The sequence below is a fragment of the Podarcis muralis genome, chromosome 2, assembly GCF_964188315.1.
Source record: "Podarcis muralis chromosome 2, rPodMur119.hap1.1, whole genome shotgun sequence".
In the NCBI taxonomy this organism is placed as follows: Eukaryota; Metazoa; Chordata; class Lepidosauria; order Squamata; family Lacertidae; genus Podarcis; species Podarcis muralis.
In genome coordinates, this window is record NC_135656.1 from 48713736 (window position 1) to 48727856 (window position 14121).

At 41.0% G+C, this 14121-nt stretch overlaps 1 protein-coding gene across 2 annotated transcripts in view; it reads left to right on the forward strand.

Moving 5' to 3' along the window:
- The window catches only part of DOCK2 (dedicator of cytokinesis 2), a 255289-nt gene that overhangs the window by 22671 nt on the left and 218497 nt on the right, over positions 1–14121 (forward strand). For both annotated transcript variants that reach the window (XM_028717491.2, XM_028717489.2), the window contains exons 5-14: positions 396–492; positions 1908–2056; positions 3831–3966; positions 5115–5269; positions 6746–6827; positions 8636–8771; positions 10540–10615; positions 11085–11152; positions 12281–12406; positions 13689–13813. In XM_028717491.2, coding sequence (XP_028573324.2) covers positions 396–492; positions 1908–2056; positions 3831–3966; positions 5115–5269; positions 6746–6827; positions 8636–8771; positions 10540–10615; positions 11085–11152; positions 12281–12406; positions 13689–13813 — 1150 coding nt within the window. The remainder of the gene's footprint in view (positions 1–395; positions 493–1907; positions 2057–3830; positions 3967–5114; positions 5270–6745; positions 6828–8635; positions 8772–10539; positions 10616–11084; positions 11153–12280; positions 12407–13688; positions 13814–14121) is intronic.

Consider the following 14121-nt stretch of genomic DNA (forward strand, 5'->3'; position numbering starts at 1 on the left):
CCTGATGAATGGAGAGCCTTAAAGGGGTAGTCTTTTGGTCTGGAGCCTAATACTCCACCTCCTTCCTGTCAGTTCCCTCTGGTGTGCTCTTCTGGCAAGTGTGAGGTCCTTGGTGCAGAGGGGCTTTCTCACAGAGGAAATCAGCCTGGCCAGAGTTTGCGTGTGGCTGTTTTTGGGGGCTTCTAGTTCAGGAATGTGAGGTTTAAGAGGCTCCAAGCTGATTGGCTCAGCCTTGGTGTTAGGCCTGGGTCCATCTGTGTCCATCTAGCACCCCCTGTGTATTTTTACCATTGATCCTTCTGATCTGGCTGACCGTTCCTCCTCTGGGCTGGATTCTGGGCTGCTGATCAGGGTGGGAATCATGCCATTAAACCACTGTTTATCCTTTTGTTCAGAAATGCAGAAAATGTAATACCTGCTGAGATTCCTTTGGTGCAAGAGGTTACCTGCACACTTTGGGAATGGGGCAATATCTGGAAACAGCTCTATGTGGTAAGCAATCCCTCCCATAGGTCTATTACTTCAAGTATTTTAAACAAAAAGTACCTCAGATGAATAAAATTATTGACTGCAGGCAAAGAAGACGTTAACAGGGTTAGGTGCTATGTTAGCCATATTTTGTAGGCTTAATTATGGATATGCCAAGTGTTTAAGACAGTGTTTTGTCTTTCATTTCATGAAAAGAACACTCCTTTGAAAGAGACTATAAAGAATCAATCCCTTCATTGAAGAGTTTGCTCTTTTGTTAAAAGCCTGCCAGTATAATTCCACTTTGAGTTTTATGCTCTTTCAGTCTCTGACTGACCTTTAATACGCAATGCAGGAATGTGCTCACAGTAGGAGGTTGAAGGCACCTGTAATTCAGAACCTACTACTTTTTGCTTATAGGGAAAAGCTGCTATTATATATTTCTAAACAACTTGTCTATTTTTAATGTGTTCCGACAGCCTACCTAATTCAAAGAAAGGGAATTTTGCGTGCCAAAGGACAGCACTACAGCACAGTGTATTTAAAGCTTAACTGGAAGTGCCATTATTATAAATAGCCTCTCTATACTGCGTGTTTTAGTTGCCACAATCAGTACATCTGGTGAAAGCAGTGTGACTCAGTGGCTATAGCACTCTGTCAAAGGCACAAATAAGAAACCTAAAAGCTTTTTTTTCTCTTCTAGCTGAATTTCACCAAATAAAAGATCCATCACACACACCAAACCAAATTAGGGGGGGGGGGGAATAAAATCATTGCAGTGGGTGTGGTACTGCAGGGGATCCCAGGTTCTTCTTAGGCCATGCAATAATATTTCTTCCCTTGGTGTGGTGAGGTGTGACCTAGCCCACCTTTTTCTGATTGGCAAGCTTGGCATGATGGGGTTTAAGTTGTGCTGAGAGTAAGGGTAGGAATAGGAACATAGGAAGTGGCCTTACAGTGAGTCAGGCCAAGAGCCCATCTAGCTTAGCATTGTCAGCACTGACCTGTAGTGAGCATTCAGGGCTTCGGGGATTGAGTCCTTCCGAACCCCAGCTGGGGAAGCCAGGGATTTGGTTGGAGACCTGTGTATGCAAAGCAGATGCTCTATCACTGAGCTATGACCCTTCCCTGTGGGCTACACCCACAATCCTGGGGAAACAGGTCTGCCCTTGTTACCTCCAATTTTCACTGTTGTATCCCATCTCTCTGTCACCCTGTAGCATGAATAATATGCACCAAGCCTTTGTTAATATGATAACATTGGTTTTACATACACTGATTTGTTTGTAGCTTTCGAAAGTAGGATAGTTTTGCTTTAATACCAGAGGAAAGATCCTTATTTTTCCTGCAATCCAATAATTGCTTAATCCCTGGAATAAAAGAAAATAGTATTTGAAATTTCAGATAAATTGACATCTGAAATGTGTTACATGTTTCAGGCAAACAAGAAGGACCGGTTTCGACAAGTACAATCTATGATGTGCGAATTAATGGAGTGGAGGTCTCAGCTTCTCTCAGGGACACTGCCCAAAGATGAGCTCAAAGAACTGAAGCAAAAAGTCACTTCCAAAATTGACTATGGCAACAAGTAAGTTCTCTAGTTCTGGCTTACGGCTACTGATAACAGTTCAAGTCAGTGTATGCTGCAAGCTGGGATATTTCAGAAATGTTAACAGTGATTGAGTTGGGTTTACTATTGCTTTCAAAAATGAACTCATAAAATCATAGTGATGTCATATTGTTCTAGGCAGGCATTTTTTATTTAGATGTGTTTGTGTTTAATTTTAAAGTGTTTTAATTCTTAAGATTTTTCACAAGGCCCGTCAACCAGTACCGTATTTTTCTCTCTATTACACGCAATTTTTTTCTCCTAAAAAGGAAGGGGAAATGTCTGTGCGTGTTATGGAGCGAATGTGTGTGTGGGGGTCCCTGGAGCCGATTAGGGGAGCGCAGGAACAAAAATCAGCAAAAATCAATCCTGCGTTGTGTCGGAGAGGGAAACCTGAAAAGAGGAAGTGGTTGCTTTCCTGCATTCTGCCTCAGGGTCTTACTGCCCACCCTCCTCTGTTTCGTTGCTGTGTTTGCTCAAACGGAACAAAGAGCAGGCAAATCCCCTCCCCTCCAGGCAAGCAGAGGGGAAAGCAGAGGTCTTTCCTTCTAATTCCTCTCCGTGCTCCTCGCAGGCAGCCAGAAAACATGCAGGAGGAGAGAGAAAGCTGGCTTCGGTTTGTGGAAACTTTTGGCTTTCTTTTCTCCCTCCCGTAAAATCCCTCTCCTGCTTTCTTAGCCAGCTGCTTCTCTGCACACCGCTCTCTTGTCCCTTCTGTGTTTTTCCTTCACTCCCCACTTAAAATGTAGTTACAAAGCATGCATCCACATGGATCCTCAGGATCTTTGCATTGGGCCACCCCAAATTCACCATCAGATCACATAGCAGCCTGCCCCCCTAAAATCACACACCCACTGTTGCCTGGGGCTGCAATGGTGCAAAAACGTGGTTAAAAAGCATGGATCCACATGGATCCTCAGGATCTTTGCATTGGGCCACCCCAAATTCACTATCAGATCACATCGCAGCCTGCCCCCCAAAAATCACACACCCACTGTTGCCTGGGGCTGCAATGGTGCAAAAACGTGGTTAAAAAGCATGGATCCACATGGATCCTCAGGATCTTTGCATTGGGCCACCCCAAATTCACCATCAGATCACATAGCAGCCTGCCCCCCAAAAATCACACACCCACTGTTGCCTGGGGCTGCAATGGTGCAAAAACGTGGTTAAAAAGCATGGATCCACATGGATCCTCAGGATCTTTGCATTGGGCCACCCCAAATTCACCATCAGATCACATAGCAGCCTGCCCCCCAAAAATCACACACCCACTGTTGCCTGGGGCTGCAATGGTGCAAAAATGTGGTTAAAAAGCATGGATCCACATGGATCCTCAGGATCTTTGCATTGAGCTACCCCAAATTCACCATCAGATCACATGTCTGTGGCCACAGCATGAAGCACAAAAATGATACATCCACTGTTTCATTCAGAATTTTTTTCCTTGTTTTCCTCCTCTAAAAACGATGTGCGTGTTATGGTCAGGTGCGTGTTATAGAGCGAAAAATACGGTATATATAAAAATTTGAACACCTGATATGCTGTATTGTTTCATGGGGATGTAGACATTTTAAAAGTGATTCCTAAATACATATTAAAGGATAACATATTTAAATATCTAAAGACACGCATGAGCTTCAGATTATTTAAATGCTAAGTGACTTGGAAAGGTATGCTTCTATAAGGTGGTTGATATGAGCTCTAAAAAACAAATAACGTTTCTGATGTTATTTCCTCTTTATGCTTACAGGATACTAGAGCTAGATCTGATAGTTAGAGATGAAGATGGTAATATCTTGGATCCAGAGAAGACCAGTGTCATCAGCCTCTTTCATGCTCATGCTGAAGCTACTAACAAAATCACAGAACGGATTAAAGAGGAGATGGTATGAAGTTTACACACCCATTTCTGTGCTTTCAAATAGAAGTTTCCTTTCTCATAGTAGGAAGGCTATTACATGAGAACCTTATCGTTTTCTGGTTTTAGCCAGTGAAAGCTTTTTTATCACCAGATTGTGTACATTGAGAATGTTTTGTACCATAAAGTGTCTTTACTATGTACTGTACTGTTAATCTTTTATTTAAGTTTTCAGCTGCAAAAGATACCCCAATTAGCACAGATCACTGCTATAGAGACAAAAGAGAATTCAAAGTCTGATATGGTGACAAATAAGATTTCAAAAAGTTAGGTGCTTATCTCTCGCTTCCTGCTCCCCAAGACCATTCCTTTTAGCCAGCCAAGAAGCCTTATTTTACATTTGGAACTTACTTGATCATCTGTTGGTGTGTTAAAAAGCTTCAGACCTCTTGAAGTAATAGCTTTCCAGGCTCATTATTATGGAAGCAGCAATTCTAAATCTAAACTTTGACACCTGGATAAGTAAGCGGTATATAAATAGCAGAAATAAAATAAACAATGACAATGTCAGGTCTATTCCTGCAGCCTAGTTCCACAGTGACATGCTGTGCTACTTCTGTTGTTTATAACCCAGGATTAAGTTGCCAGTGCATCTCACCCTCCTTGAGAAGACAAACTTGGTGAGCTTATCTGTTCTATTGAAAATACACTGCTGGTTATATCTGTAAATATGTTGGACTTGGAAAATGATATGGTGCCTGGTGACCTGCTTCCACTGATGAAGACCTCTGTCAGAGGAACAGAAAGGGAGACCATCTCCAGTTTTTCATCACGCCCCCCCCCCCCCGGCAACCTCTCCAAATCTATTATGGAGGATTGATGGGACCTTCTGGAGCAGGGAATTGCCACCTTCCTTGTTCCACTAATGGATGTTTTGCACTGGAGGAGGAACACCCATTGGGTGCCATCTACTGGATTCTCAAAATATTCACAAAATCAGTGCATCAATTGTTGAATTTGAAAGTAAAGGTTAAATCTGCACCTAATAAATCTAGTGGTTCAAGTTGTGTACTGTGGCCAAAATGATGCTTGATTGTGAAACCTAACACAGAGGAGGAAGCAGGTTCTAGGTGTAGTTTGGATAACATTATCTTCTTATGATTTGTTCATACACAGTCAAAGGATGAATCTGATTATGGAACCTACTCCAGAAGCTCTACATCCCCCACTCACAGTCTTTATGTCTTTGTGAGGAATTTTGTCTGCAGAATAGGAGAAGATGCAGAACTTTTCATGTCACTCTATGATCCCCAGAAGCAGACAGTTATAAGGTATGCTGCTGTTTTGCTGGTGTGAGGTGTCAATCTTCCTTGCCAAGCTGACAAGTGTTTTTAGGATAAATGTGTGAGGTCTAAGAATGATCCCTTGAAAATGAAAACACACACACATTTCACAGCTTAAAGAGATTGCAAATTGTCAGGTACTTTAAATAGACTTTCACACTATCAATGAGAATCTTTGCAATTGTAATTTCAGTGTTCATTAGGTGTTTTGGAACCCTAAGGGAGAGAACAGTCAATGAATCGAAGACAGAATGAATATTCATACTATAAAAGAGAAGGGAAAAAACCAAAATGTCTACAATTAACCATTTTAAGTAGCTCTGGGAGGAAGAACAATATAAAATAAGCAATAAATAAATTATATTAGTATGGAATTCAATTGCATTATAAGCATGTTCCAAAATATTAAGGAACGAGGTAATGTTGGGCCTAGTTATTACATATCTTTAAATGTGCAAAAATAAACTGAACAATGGAGCTTAGGTGAATGTACACTGAGTACGCTGAGTACATTGGGAAGCTTCAAATGACTCTGGTGGCTTGCAGCATTTGAACTTGTCCATGCTAGTGAATTCTTTGACAGAAGATTTGGAAGGTTTAGTATAAGTAGTATACCAAGCTAAAATAGTAACATATAGAGCCAGTAAGACAGCATGATCTCTTGGAAACCACCATTCTTTATTGCTTAGATCCAGACTTTGCTCCTGCTGACTGGAGCATCTCCTGAGTGGAGCTGTGCTTGGGGGAAACCAGGCTATGAATCCAGGAACTGACCAGGATTGTTTCCTCTGAACCCATCCACAGGATCCAGTTATAAAATTTCACAACAATACTGAAGAAAGCTATAGTCTTAAATATATACAGTATTTGCTTTTATGCTATTGTAGAACTAAACACATTTGAGTGCTTTTTTTCTTCTAGTCTGAGCTGCCTTGTGCATTCTTCTTTGAATTTGATCTCGTTTTTGCACCCTTACTACTTTGGAAGTATTTCCAGGAAAGTGGCCTTTGAACCCCTTCTTAGTCTAAAATCCTGTGAATACTTAGCTAGAAATAAACTCCACTGAAGTTAACGGTATTTATGTCTCAGCGGCCATGTGTAGGATAAGACTAGAAGGAAGATACTTTTATGTCTCAAAACCATTAATGGGTCCTTAGCTGCTTATCCATTATAGCATTTTTTAAAGTGCAGACACAATATATTTTCCAACCTTATTTCTTGCTTAATTATCTAGACACCAGCCTTCATGGCATGCCATTATTTTGTCTTTAGAATGTGCTTGTCAAAAGCAAAGAATGGGGTATATATCTGAATAAGAGTCAATTTGTAGAAGTGGCATTGTCAGGTGTTCAGATTTGTGCAGAGCAATGTGTATTATATAATGTTATTCACCAATTATGCTTTGTGAAGCTATTAGATGACCCAGTCATACAGAGTATAACACGATGTGTTCTTTTTAAATAGTGAAAATTACTTGGTGAGATGGGGGAGCAAAGGTTTTGTGAAAGAAATCGACAATTTCAACAATCTGAAGGTGGTTTTCACTGTGAGTAGCTTGTATCTTTACTATAGTACTTAACTGCCAGTGGCATTTTTCTGGAAAGCTTATCGAATCAAGCATTTTTCAAATTTTGTCACATCTCCAGGATGTTCTGTTCTATATTTTAAAAATTGTTAGATTTTCAGGAGACAGGATAAAGTGCCTAGTTTAGTCCTGATAGGTGGTCTGACTTAATATACCTAATACATGTAGAACTGTATGTGGCCCAGGTTGAGAGATGTCTTAGACTGCAGCCCTATACAAATTTACCTGGAAGAAAATGAAAAATGTATAGGATCGTACTGTCAGTATGCTCATCAGCACAATGAAAGACACATGACTATGTTTCTGAAAAATTATTCAGTGTATTATCAGAAAACTAATGCTAAAATAATAAACAGTAACATTTCTTAGCCAGGATACATAGAGGAAACATTTCCACGCATCTGGAACATTAGTTCCAAGTCTAAATCCTTGGGGGTCTATGCTGTATTAAACTGCTTTGAATTCAACTTTGCTTTCAGCTCCATTTGCACTCTTCATCTCTTTCAGGATGAATAATATGCCATTGTATTTTGCTTACATTAGATACATGACCTAGTAGAATAGATGCTGGTCAGGACTCAGCAGTAATTGACCCGTATGATATTAGCTTGTTCGTAGCTATATTTGGCAGAAGTTAATACTGTAGTACAGGGAAAATACCTCTATTAATCTTGTAGACAGATGTTACACTAAACAGAAGAGGTGATTGAAATCACTGAGACATACAATTCCTATTCTGATTACTCAAGGACATCAGTAAATTATTGCTTATGCATATCACCCAGGGAAGAAAAAAAACACCTTATTTGTCACCAAGGGACCAATAATATTTCCCCCCCTCCAATACAAGCTTAATGAACTTGTGGCTGTTCAGTTTAATCATGTTTAATTTTAGAAAAAGCAGAATGCATAGAAAACTCAAGGCCAGTCAGCGAAACCTGTGAACACTCTTGTTCCAGGAAGCTTCTCTCATAGAACCAGATACTCTGCAAGATTTCAAGACTACTTCTTGAATTCCCCACACCACCCTGCCCAGTTTAAAAAGCAGCTGGGGGATTGGGCTTGTGAATTTTTGAAAGGGACATTTCTATTTATCTTCTTTGTTTTCTTATCAAACTCTTGAAACAAATCCTCAACTACAGTTTAACTTTGGATGAGTTTAAAAATCAGGGGGTTTTTTTTGCAGGAGGCGGGGGTTGAGGGTGGCATGTAAAACCTCCAGCTCAGAGCAAATGAAAAGTTGAGTATGAGGATTGTATTTGCAGTCTTTTAGGTTGCGACCCTAATAAATAGTGTGTGAAGGAATTGTATATAAAGACTTCTGAAAATTCACCTTCATTTTCAGAACTCCGAGAGATCAATACATTTGGTTCCTTCTCTCTCACACCCCACATGCCCTGTTAGAAAGGTCAAACTGATTCTGATGTAGTTTGTCATTTGCTTCAGTGAACTTGAAAGTATTTTGAAAGTGTTGGATCAAATTGGGTGAAGGTCTGCTGATTGATTGATCATGCAGCGACTTATTTCTCAAGGTGCTTCACTGACTTCACTTAGCTTCTTGCTTTGAAGTTGATGCATACTTTGAATCCAGATTTCATGTCAGTCAAATCCAGTTTTCTGAACTGATGTTTTCCTTTAAATGAAAACATGTCCTTTCCATTATTGAAACATTATTGCACCACTCTTAGTACCTATATATTATGAATCTCTACATGGTATGGAATTTCATTGTGACTCTTGTAATTGGTCTTTGATTTCACAAATATCAGGATCTTGGAAACAAGGATCTCGGAAGAGAAAAAATTTATTTGATTTGCCAGATTGTACGGGTTGGAAGAATGGATCTTAAAGACAGTAATACAAGAAAATATACCCAGGGCATAAGACGACCTTTTGGAGTGGCAGGTAAGAAAATACGTGGACAGGATCCAAAGAGGGTTGCATGGTCTTCCTCGGGTACACTGCGGCTTTTAAACTACTTTTTGTCTTTTAAAGCCCCGACCCCTAAAAAGCTGCCTCTGAAAGTTGCGGATCCTCTAAAGAGGCATTGTATTATGCATAAAGGGCTGCCAATGGATGTGAAAATTGGCAACATCGTTCCTCCCCACCCTGTATGTGGGAAGATACGTGGGGCTCTAACTGGCTGTCATAGTCAGCATGCACCCATTGAAATGTTTCAGGGGGTCTACTCTAAGTTTGTCATAGTTTGTCATAGGCATACAGCCACTGGTGTAAGGTGTATTTGGATCATGACTCTTCCCCCCTCCTTTAATGATGGTAGGTCAACATGAGTCAGTGTTATGCAGCAGCAAAAAAACCTAATGCTATTCTAGACTGCATCAACAGAAGTCTAGTCTCCAGATCAAGGGAAGTAATAGTACCATTCTATTCTGCCTTGGTGATACCACACCTGGAATACTGTGTCCAGTTCTGGGCACCACAATTTAACAAGCTGGAACTTGTGCAGAGGGGGGCAACCAAGATGATCAGGGGTCTAGGAACTAAACCTTATAAGGAGCGCTTGAAGGAACTGGGTATGTTTAGCCTGGAAAAGAGAAGAATTAGAGGAGATATGATAGCCATCTTCAAATATCTTAAGGGCTGTCACATGGAGAAGGGAGCATGCTTGTTTTCTCCTGCTCTGGAGGGCAGGATTAGAACCAGTGGCTTCAAGTTGCAAGAAAGGAGATTCCGACTGAACATCCGGAGGAACTTTCTGACAGTGAGAACCCTTTGACAGTAGAACAGACTCCCTTGGGAGGTTTTGCACTCTTCTTCCTTCCTAAATTTGATCAGGGTGTTGTTGTTAGGTGAAGGTATTCTTTGAAGCTCTTTAGTGAACATTCACTTCAAAAAAGTCCATGAGACTGCAGTAGTATGGGCAGGATTGTGGCAGAGAAATGGAAATTTGTACATGGCCTTTTGTTGGAGATTTGTACGTGGCATGAGATCTCCCTGGTGTGGAAAGGGTGTACAGGATGAAATGCTTTAAACAATTTTTTGGGGGAATACCTCAGCATAGGATGCCACATTGGAGTTTTATAGGGTAACAAAAAGAAACTGTAGGGATGTAATGCGCATAAGCAAAAGCTGAATGCTAATGTATTATTTAAGAATGCACAATGAATTAGCTGTCTCAGCTTCCTTGAAGTCAAGTTAATTACCATCTACCTAGGGCTCTGGTATTTATTGGCTGTTCTTCATTGCTACATGATTAAATTAATTGATGAGGCAGGAATCGGAGGCAAATAATTTAATTATTTTTGTAAGTTCTGAATAATTGAGAACACACAAAATGTTTTCCCTGGTTATAGATCAGCATCACAGTAGGAGGAACTTCCTTGGCAGCAAACTGGCCATACTTAAGACTATGTGTTTTGTTAGATTTGGACAACATTGCAGAGTTTGATATTGTTAGAACGATTAGACTTGGACTACACTAGAAAATGAAACTTGCATTTTTTTAAAAAATATGTGGAAAAGTAATTACATTTGAAGCTATTTGGAATGAATTTGCATAATAAGCTTGAGAGTATAATCTGCAGTATAATACTTGTCTACAGTCCAACTCTATGAAATTGATGAGGTATTTGATCCTAACAAGAAGAGGAATTACTTGTTTGTCCATTTCTTTCATGCACATTTGGACGGATTATTTCTTCACCACCCCCAGTTATGGATATTACAGACATCGTAAAGGGAAAAGCAGAAAGCGACGAAGAGAAGCAACATTTCATTCCTTTTCACCCGTAAGAATTTTTTATTAATTAATTTTATTTTTTTATCGCATGTGTATTCCACCCTTCTTCCAAGGCCCTCAAGGTGGCATGCATGCTTCTTCCTCTACATTTTTATCTGCACTACAACACTGTGAGGGAGGTTAGGTTAGGTTCTACAGGTGTATCGGGCTGGAGTCGCACCACAGAAGCCCTGTGCAAAGCCTTCCTTGAGCATGCCCCCTAAGCCCTCAGCCCCAAATTGGCTAGAAAGAGAATTCCCAGAACAGTGCAGAGGGAGGGAGGGAGACCAGGGATCGCTCCTTCTGGCATAGCACAATTTTGAATTCCTCCTATTGTTGCAAATTCAAGCATTGGGTGGAGGAAATGGAACAAGCATTTGTGCATACATCCTCCAATTGCCCTTCCTGTTCAGCTTACTGCATGCTTGTATTAATGGTTTATTTTTATAGATATATTTTCCTTCTTCTTTTTCCTCTAGAGTGTCAGAGAATGAGTTTTTGCATAACCTCTTAAGCAAGGTCACAACACTCAAAGGTGATGGACAAGGTAAAGCATATTAGTGTCTGCTCTTAACCCCCACTCACTTTAACCTAAAGGCATTATTGACAGACCTTAGGACCAGTTTGCATTTCACCTGGTGCCAAGTTGAATGCCTTAAGAGCAGGCAAGAATTCTGTGACAGGCACTCCTATGTGGGTAGGTATATGTACTTAGATTATGATTTGCTTAACCAAGGCAGCTCACATAGAAGTGCTGATTCTTACAAATAGCAGCAAGCTTAAGCTTCTAAGACAGATGTGCTGCCACCTGATGTAAGAGGTGGGGAACTAGATGGCTAGTGGCCCCCCCTTCCCAGTGGACCAAGTTTCACAGGTGGGCAAGGTCACCCATCTGTCAGTCACCTGATGGCACAATGACAGCAGGTCAGCCTTTTTTTGCACAGCGTTAGGGAAGCCCTGATGTCTAGTTTTCTGTGTACAGTGCTGTGCTAGCTTTGATGATCATCTGATTGGTACCTGCCACCCCACTATCACCAAGCCACATCTTTACCTGTACATCTTTACCTGTTCCACACCTAACATCTTGTGTGGGGCAGATAGACATGGCTTAGCCAAAATGCCCTCATTGGTCAAATGGGGAGGCCTATGCGTTCCTTGCTGGAAAGATGTGGTTAATGTAACTATGCCCGTAGATTTGTGGCTTGTGAACTAAGGTGTCATGATCTCATTTCTGAGGAACAATGTGCAGAGCTCACTGGAGTGGGAGATCAGCCAAGTAGAACAATCTCTGACATGTACTTCCCTGGAGGCAGAGGCAGCATCCAATCCTAGGGGTGGATGAACAGCAATCCACATGGTCCAGGGGTCAGGGAATCCGATGATCATGGGGTGAAGGGTCAAGGAATCAGCAAGGTAGGGCCAGAAACTACAAGCATTGTTACCAGCATCTGAATGCTGCTGGAAGCTCTGCTTAAGAAGGCTGAAGCCAGCTGATTCTCATCAGTGCCTTCTCCTCTGTGTCCTTGAAGGCTGATCAGCAGCAGGTGGAGTCACTCCGCCTTCTGATTAGCAGGTTAAGCTGAGTCCTGGCTCAAGGCACAAAGTACCTCAGCAGGCTTTTCTTGAAATGATAGTCTGCATTGGACTATAAATATTGTCTTCCTTTCTTCTACAGGGCTATGGGTAACTATGAAAATGCTTGTTGGAGACACTACTCAGATTAGGAAGGACTACCCTCATCTTGTTGACAGGACAACAGTCGTTGCTAGGAAGCTTGGTTTTCCGGAAATAATCATGCCAGGTATGAGGTTGTTTTCTTCTGCTTAGAAGCTGGCTATTTTCTTTTTACAAATGAAACCACCTAAAGAAAGTCTGTTCTGAGGTGCTGAAAGCAACAGTAATGTTTTTACTGGGACTTTTATTTCTCAATTTTCCTATAAATTAGTGGTAATGCCTTAATGGGACTTTATGGAACTTCATGCCCTGACTTCCTCTTCTGTTGCAATACTTTGAGACCAGCTTCACCACCCATATTTTTCATGCTGTGACGTTGCCTGGGGTGGTTCTGCAATTTGGGGTGGGTGATAAAGTGTGCTGTGAAGTTGTGACTTGCACCATCATGCTTCTTAGAGTCTCACTGGCTGGTGGTTCCAATCCCCCGCCACAAAAGGCCCCCGAGTGAGATCAAAAGGCAATTGGCTTCATGATGACACAGTGACATCAGAGTGAAGGCTAAGCTTTCTGTCCTCATTCTGGATCCAGCTGGTAGTGGGGAGGGGGAGAGAGGGAAATGGTGCCTCACAATCACTGCAGCCACTGTATGAATACTGTTGCCCCCAGGACCATGAAGCAGGCAGTGGTGGTGAAAAGGGTGAGTCAGGGTGCTGGTTCATGAAACCTTTTGCCTGTGTGTTTTTCCTTCATTTCAAGCCAAAAGAGTTTTGACAACTTTTCAATCAACCCTATTTTTGATTCCTTAAAAAAAATACAACAGACAGTCATCCTGTATCAACAGCTGCCTTGTGCTTCTCTTCTGTTTCAAAATTAGTTTGGTGGTGAAATGGTTCCATTTGCAGTCGGTGACTTTTCCCCATCCCAACTTTCACCCCCTCCCCTAAAATTTGAAGGGGAGTTTTGCTTTGTAATATTTCTTTTAGGTCTCTGCCTTGCCTGCTTATTTGTGTTGTCTTTAAACCTATATTTTGTCATTTTTACTGTTTGATTATAGACCACCTTGAATCTTACACAAAAAGTGATTCACAAATTAAATTTACAGCAACATGTTACTGTATCTGCATGACACTCTTCCTTCTAGCTGGCGTGCCTTTGCTGTTCTTCACCAGGAGGTGTCATTGTAGGATGAGAATTACATATCGCTGTTGAAGCAATGTCAAGCTCTTTCCTGACAAGACTGTAAAAGTTTGATAATGGACATCAAAGCTGAATTTCATTTTCTTCCTTGAACATTCACACTTCAGTATATCACTGAGTAGGGCAAGGCATGGATCTTATGCATTCTGTCACCTAAGCTGCTTTCAGTCCTTTCTGTCCCGGTATCTACCCCTTTTGAATTTCTTTCATAGGCGATATAAGAAATGACATCTACATTACCTTGCTAAATGGAGACCTGGATAAGTCTAATAAAACTTCACAGAGAAACATAGAAGTCAACATGTGTGTCTGTGATGAAGATGGGAAAGTGATACCAGTAAGTGTTGCTCTCTTGTGTGCATATTGAAGATGAACAAGCACAACCTTTCTGTAACCTCATTTCCTAAAGCTTGTGCTGCAGTTCAGATCTGTTGGTTTTGCTCTGTTAGCATTTATATGCTGATGAAGAGCGCTTAATTCAGAAACTTGGCACACAGAATTCTTCAACCATAGGTGTATATTGGCAAGCCATCTTATCATAGTCATGACATATTTTGAGAGATATGTTTGCACTTGATATATGAGGAGGTGAAAAAAGAAGTCTTATAGATGCAAGTAGCCTGGTTCGGACTAAATAGATTGCCA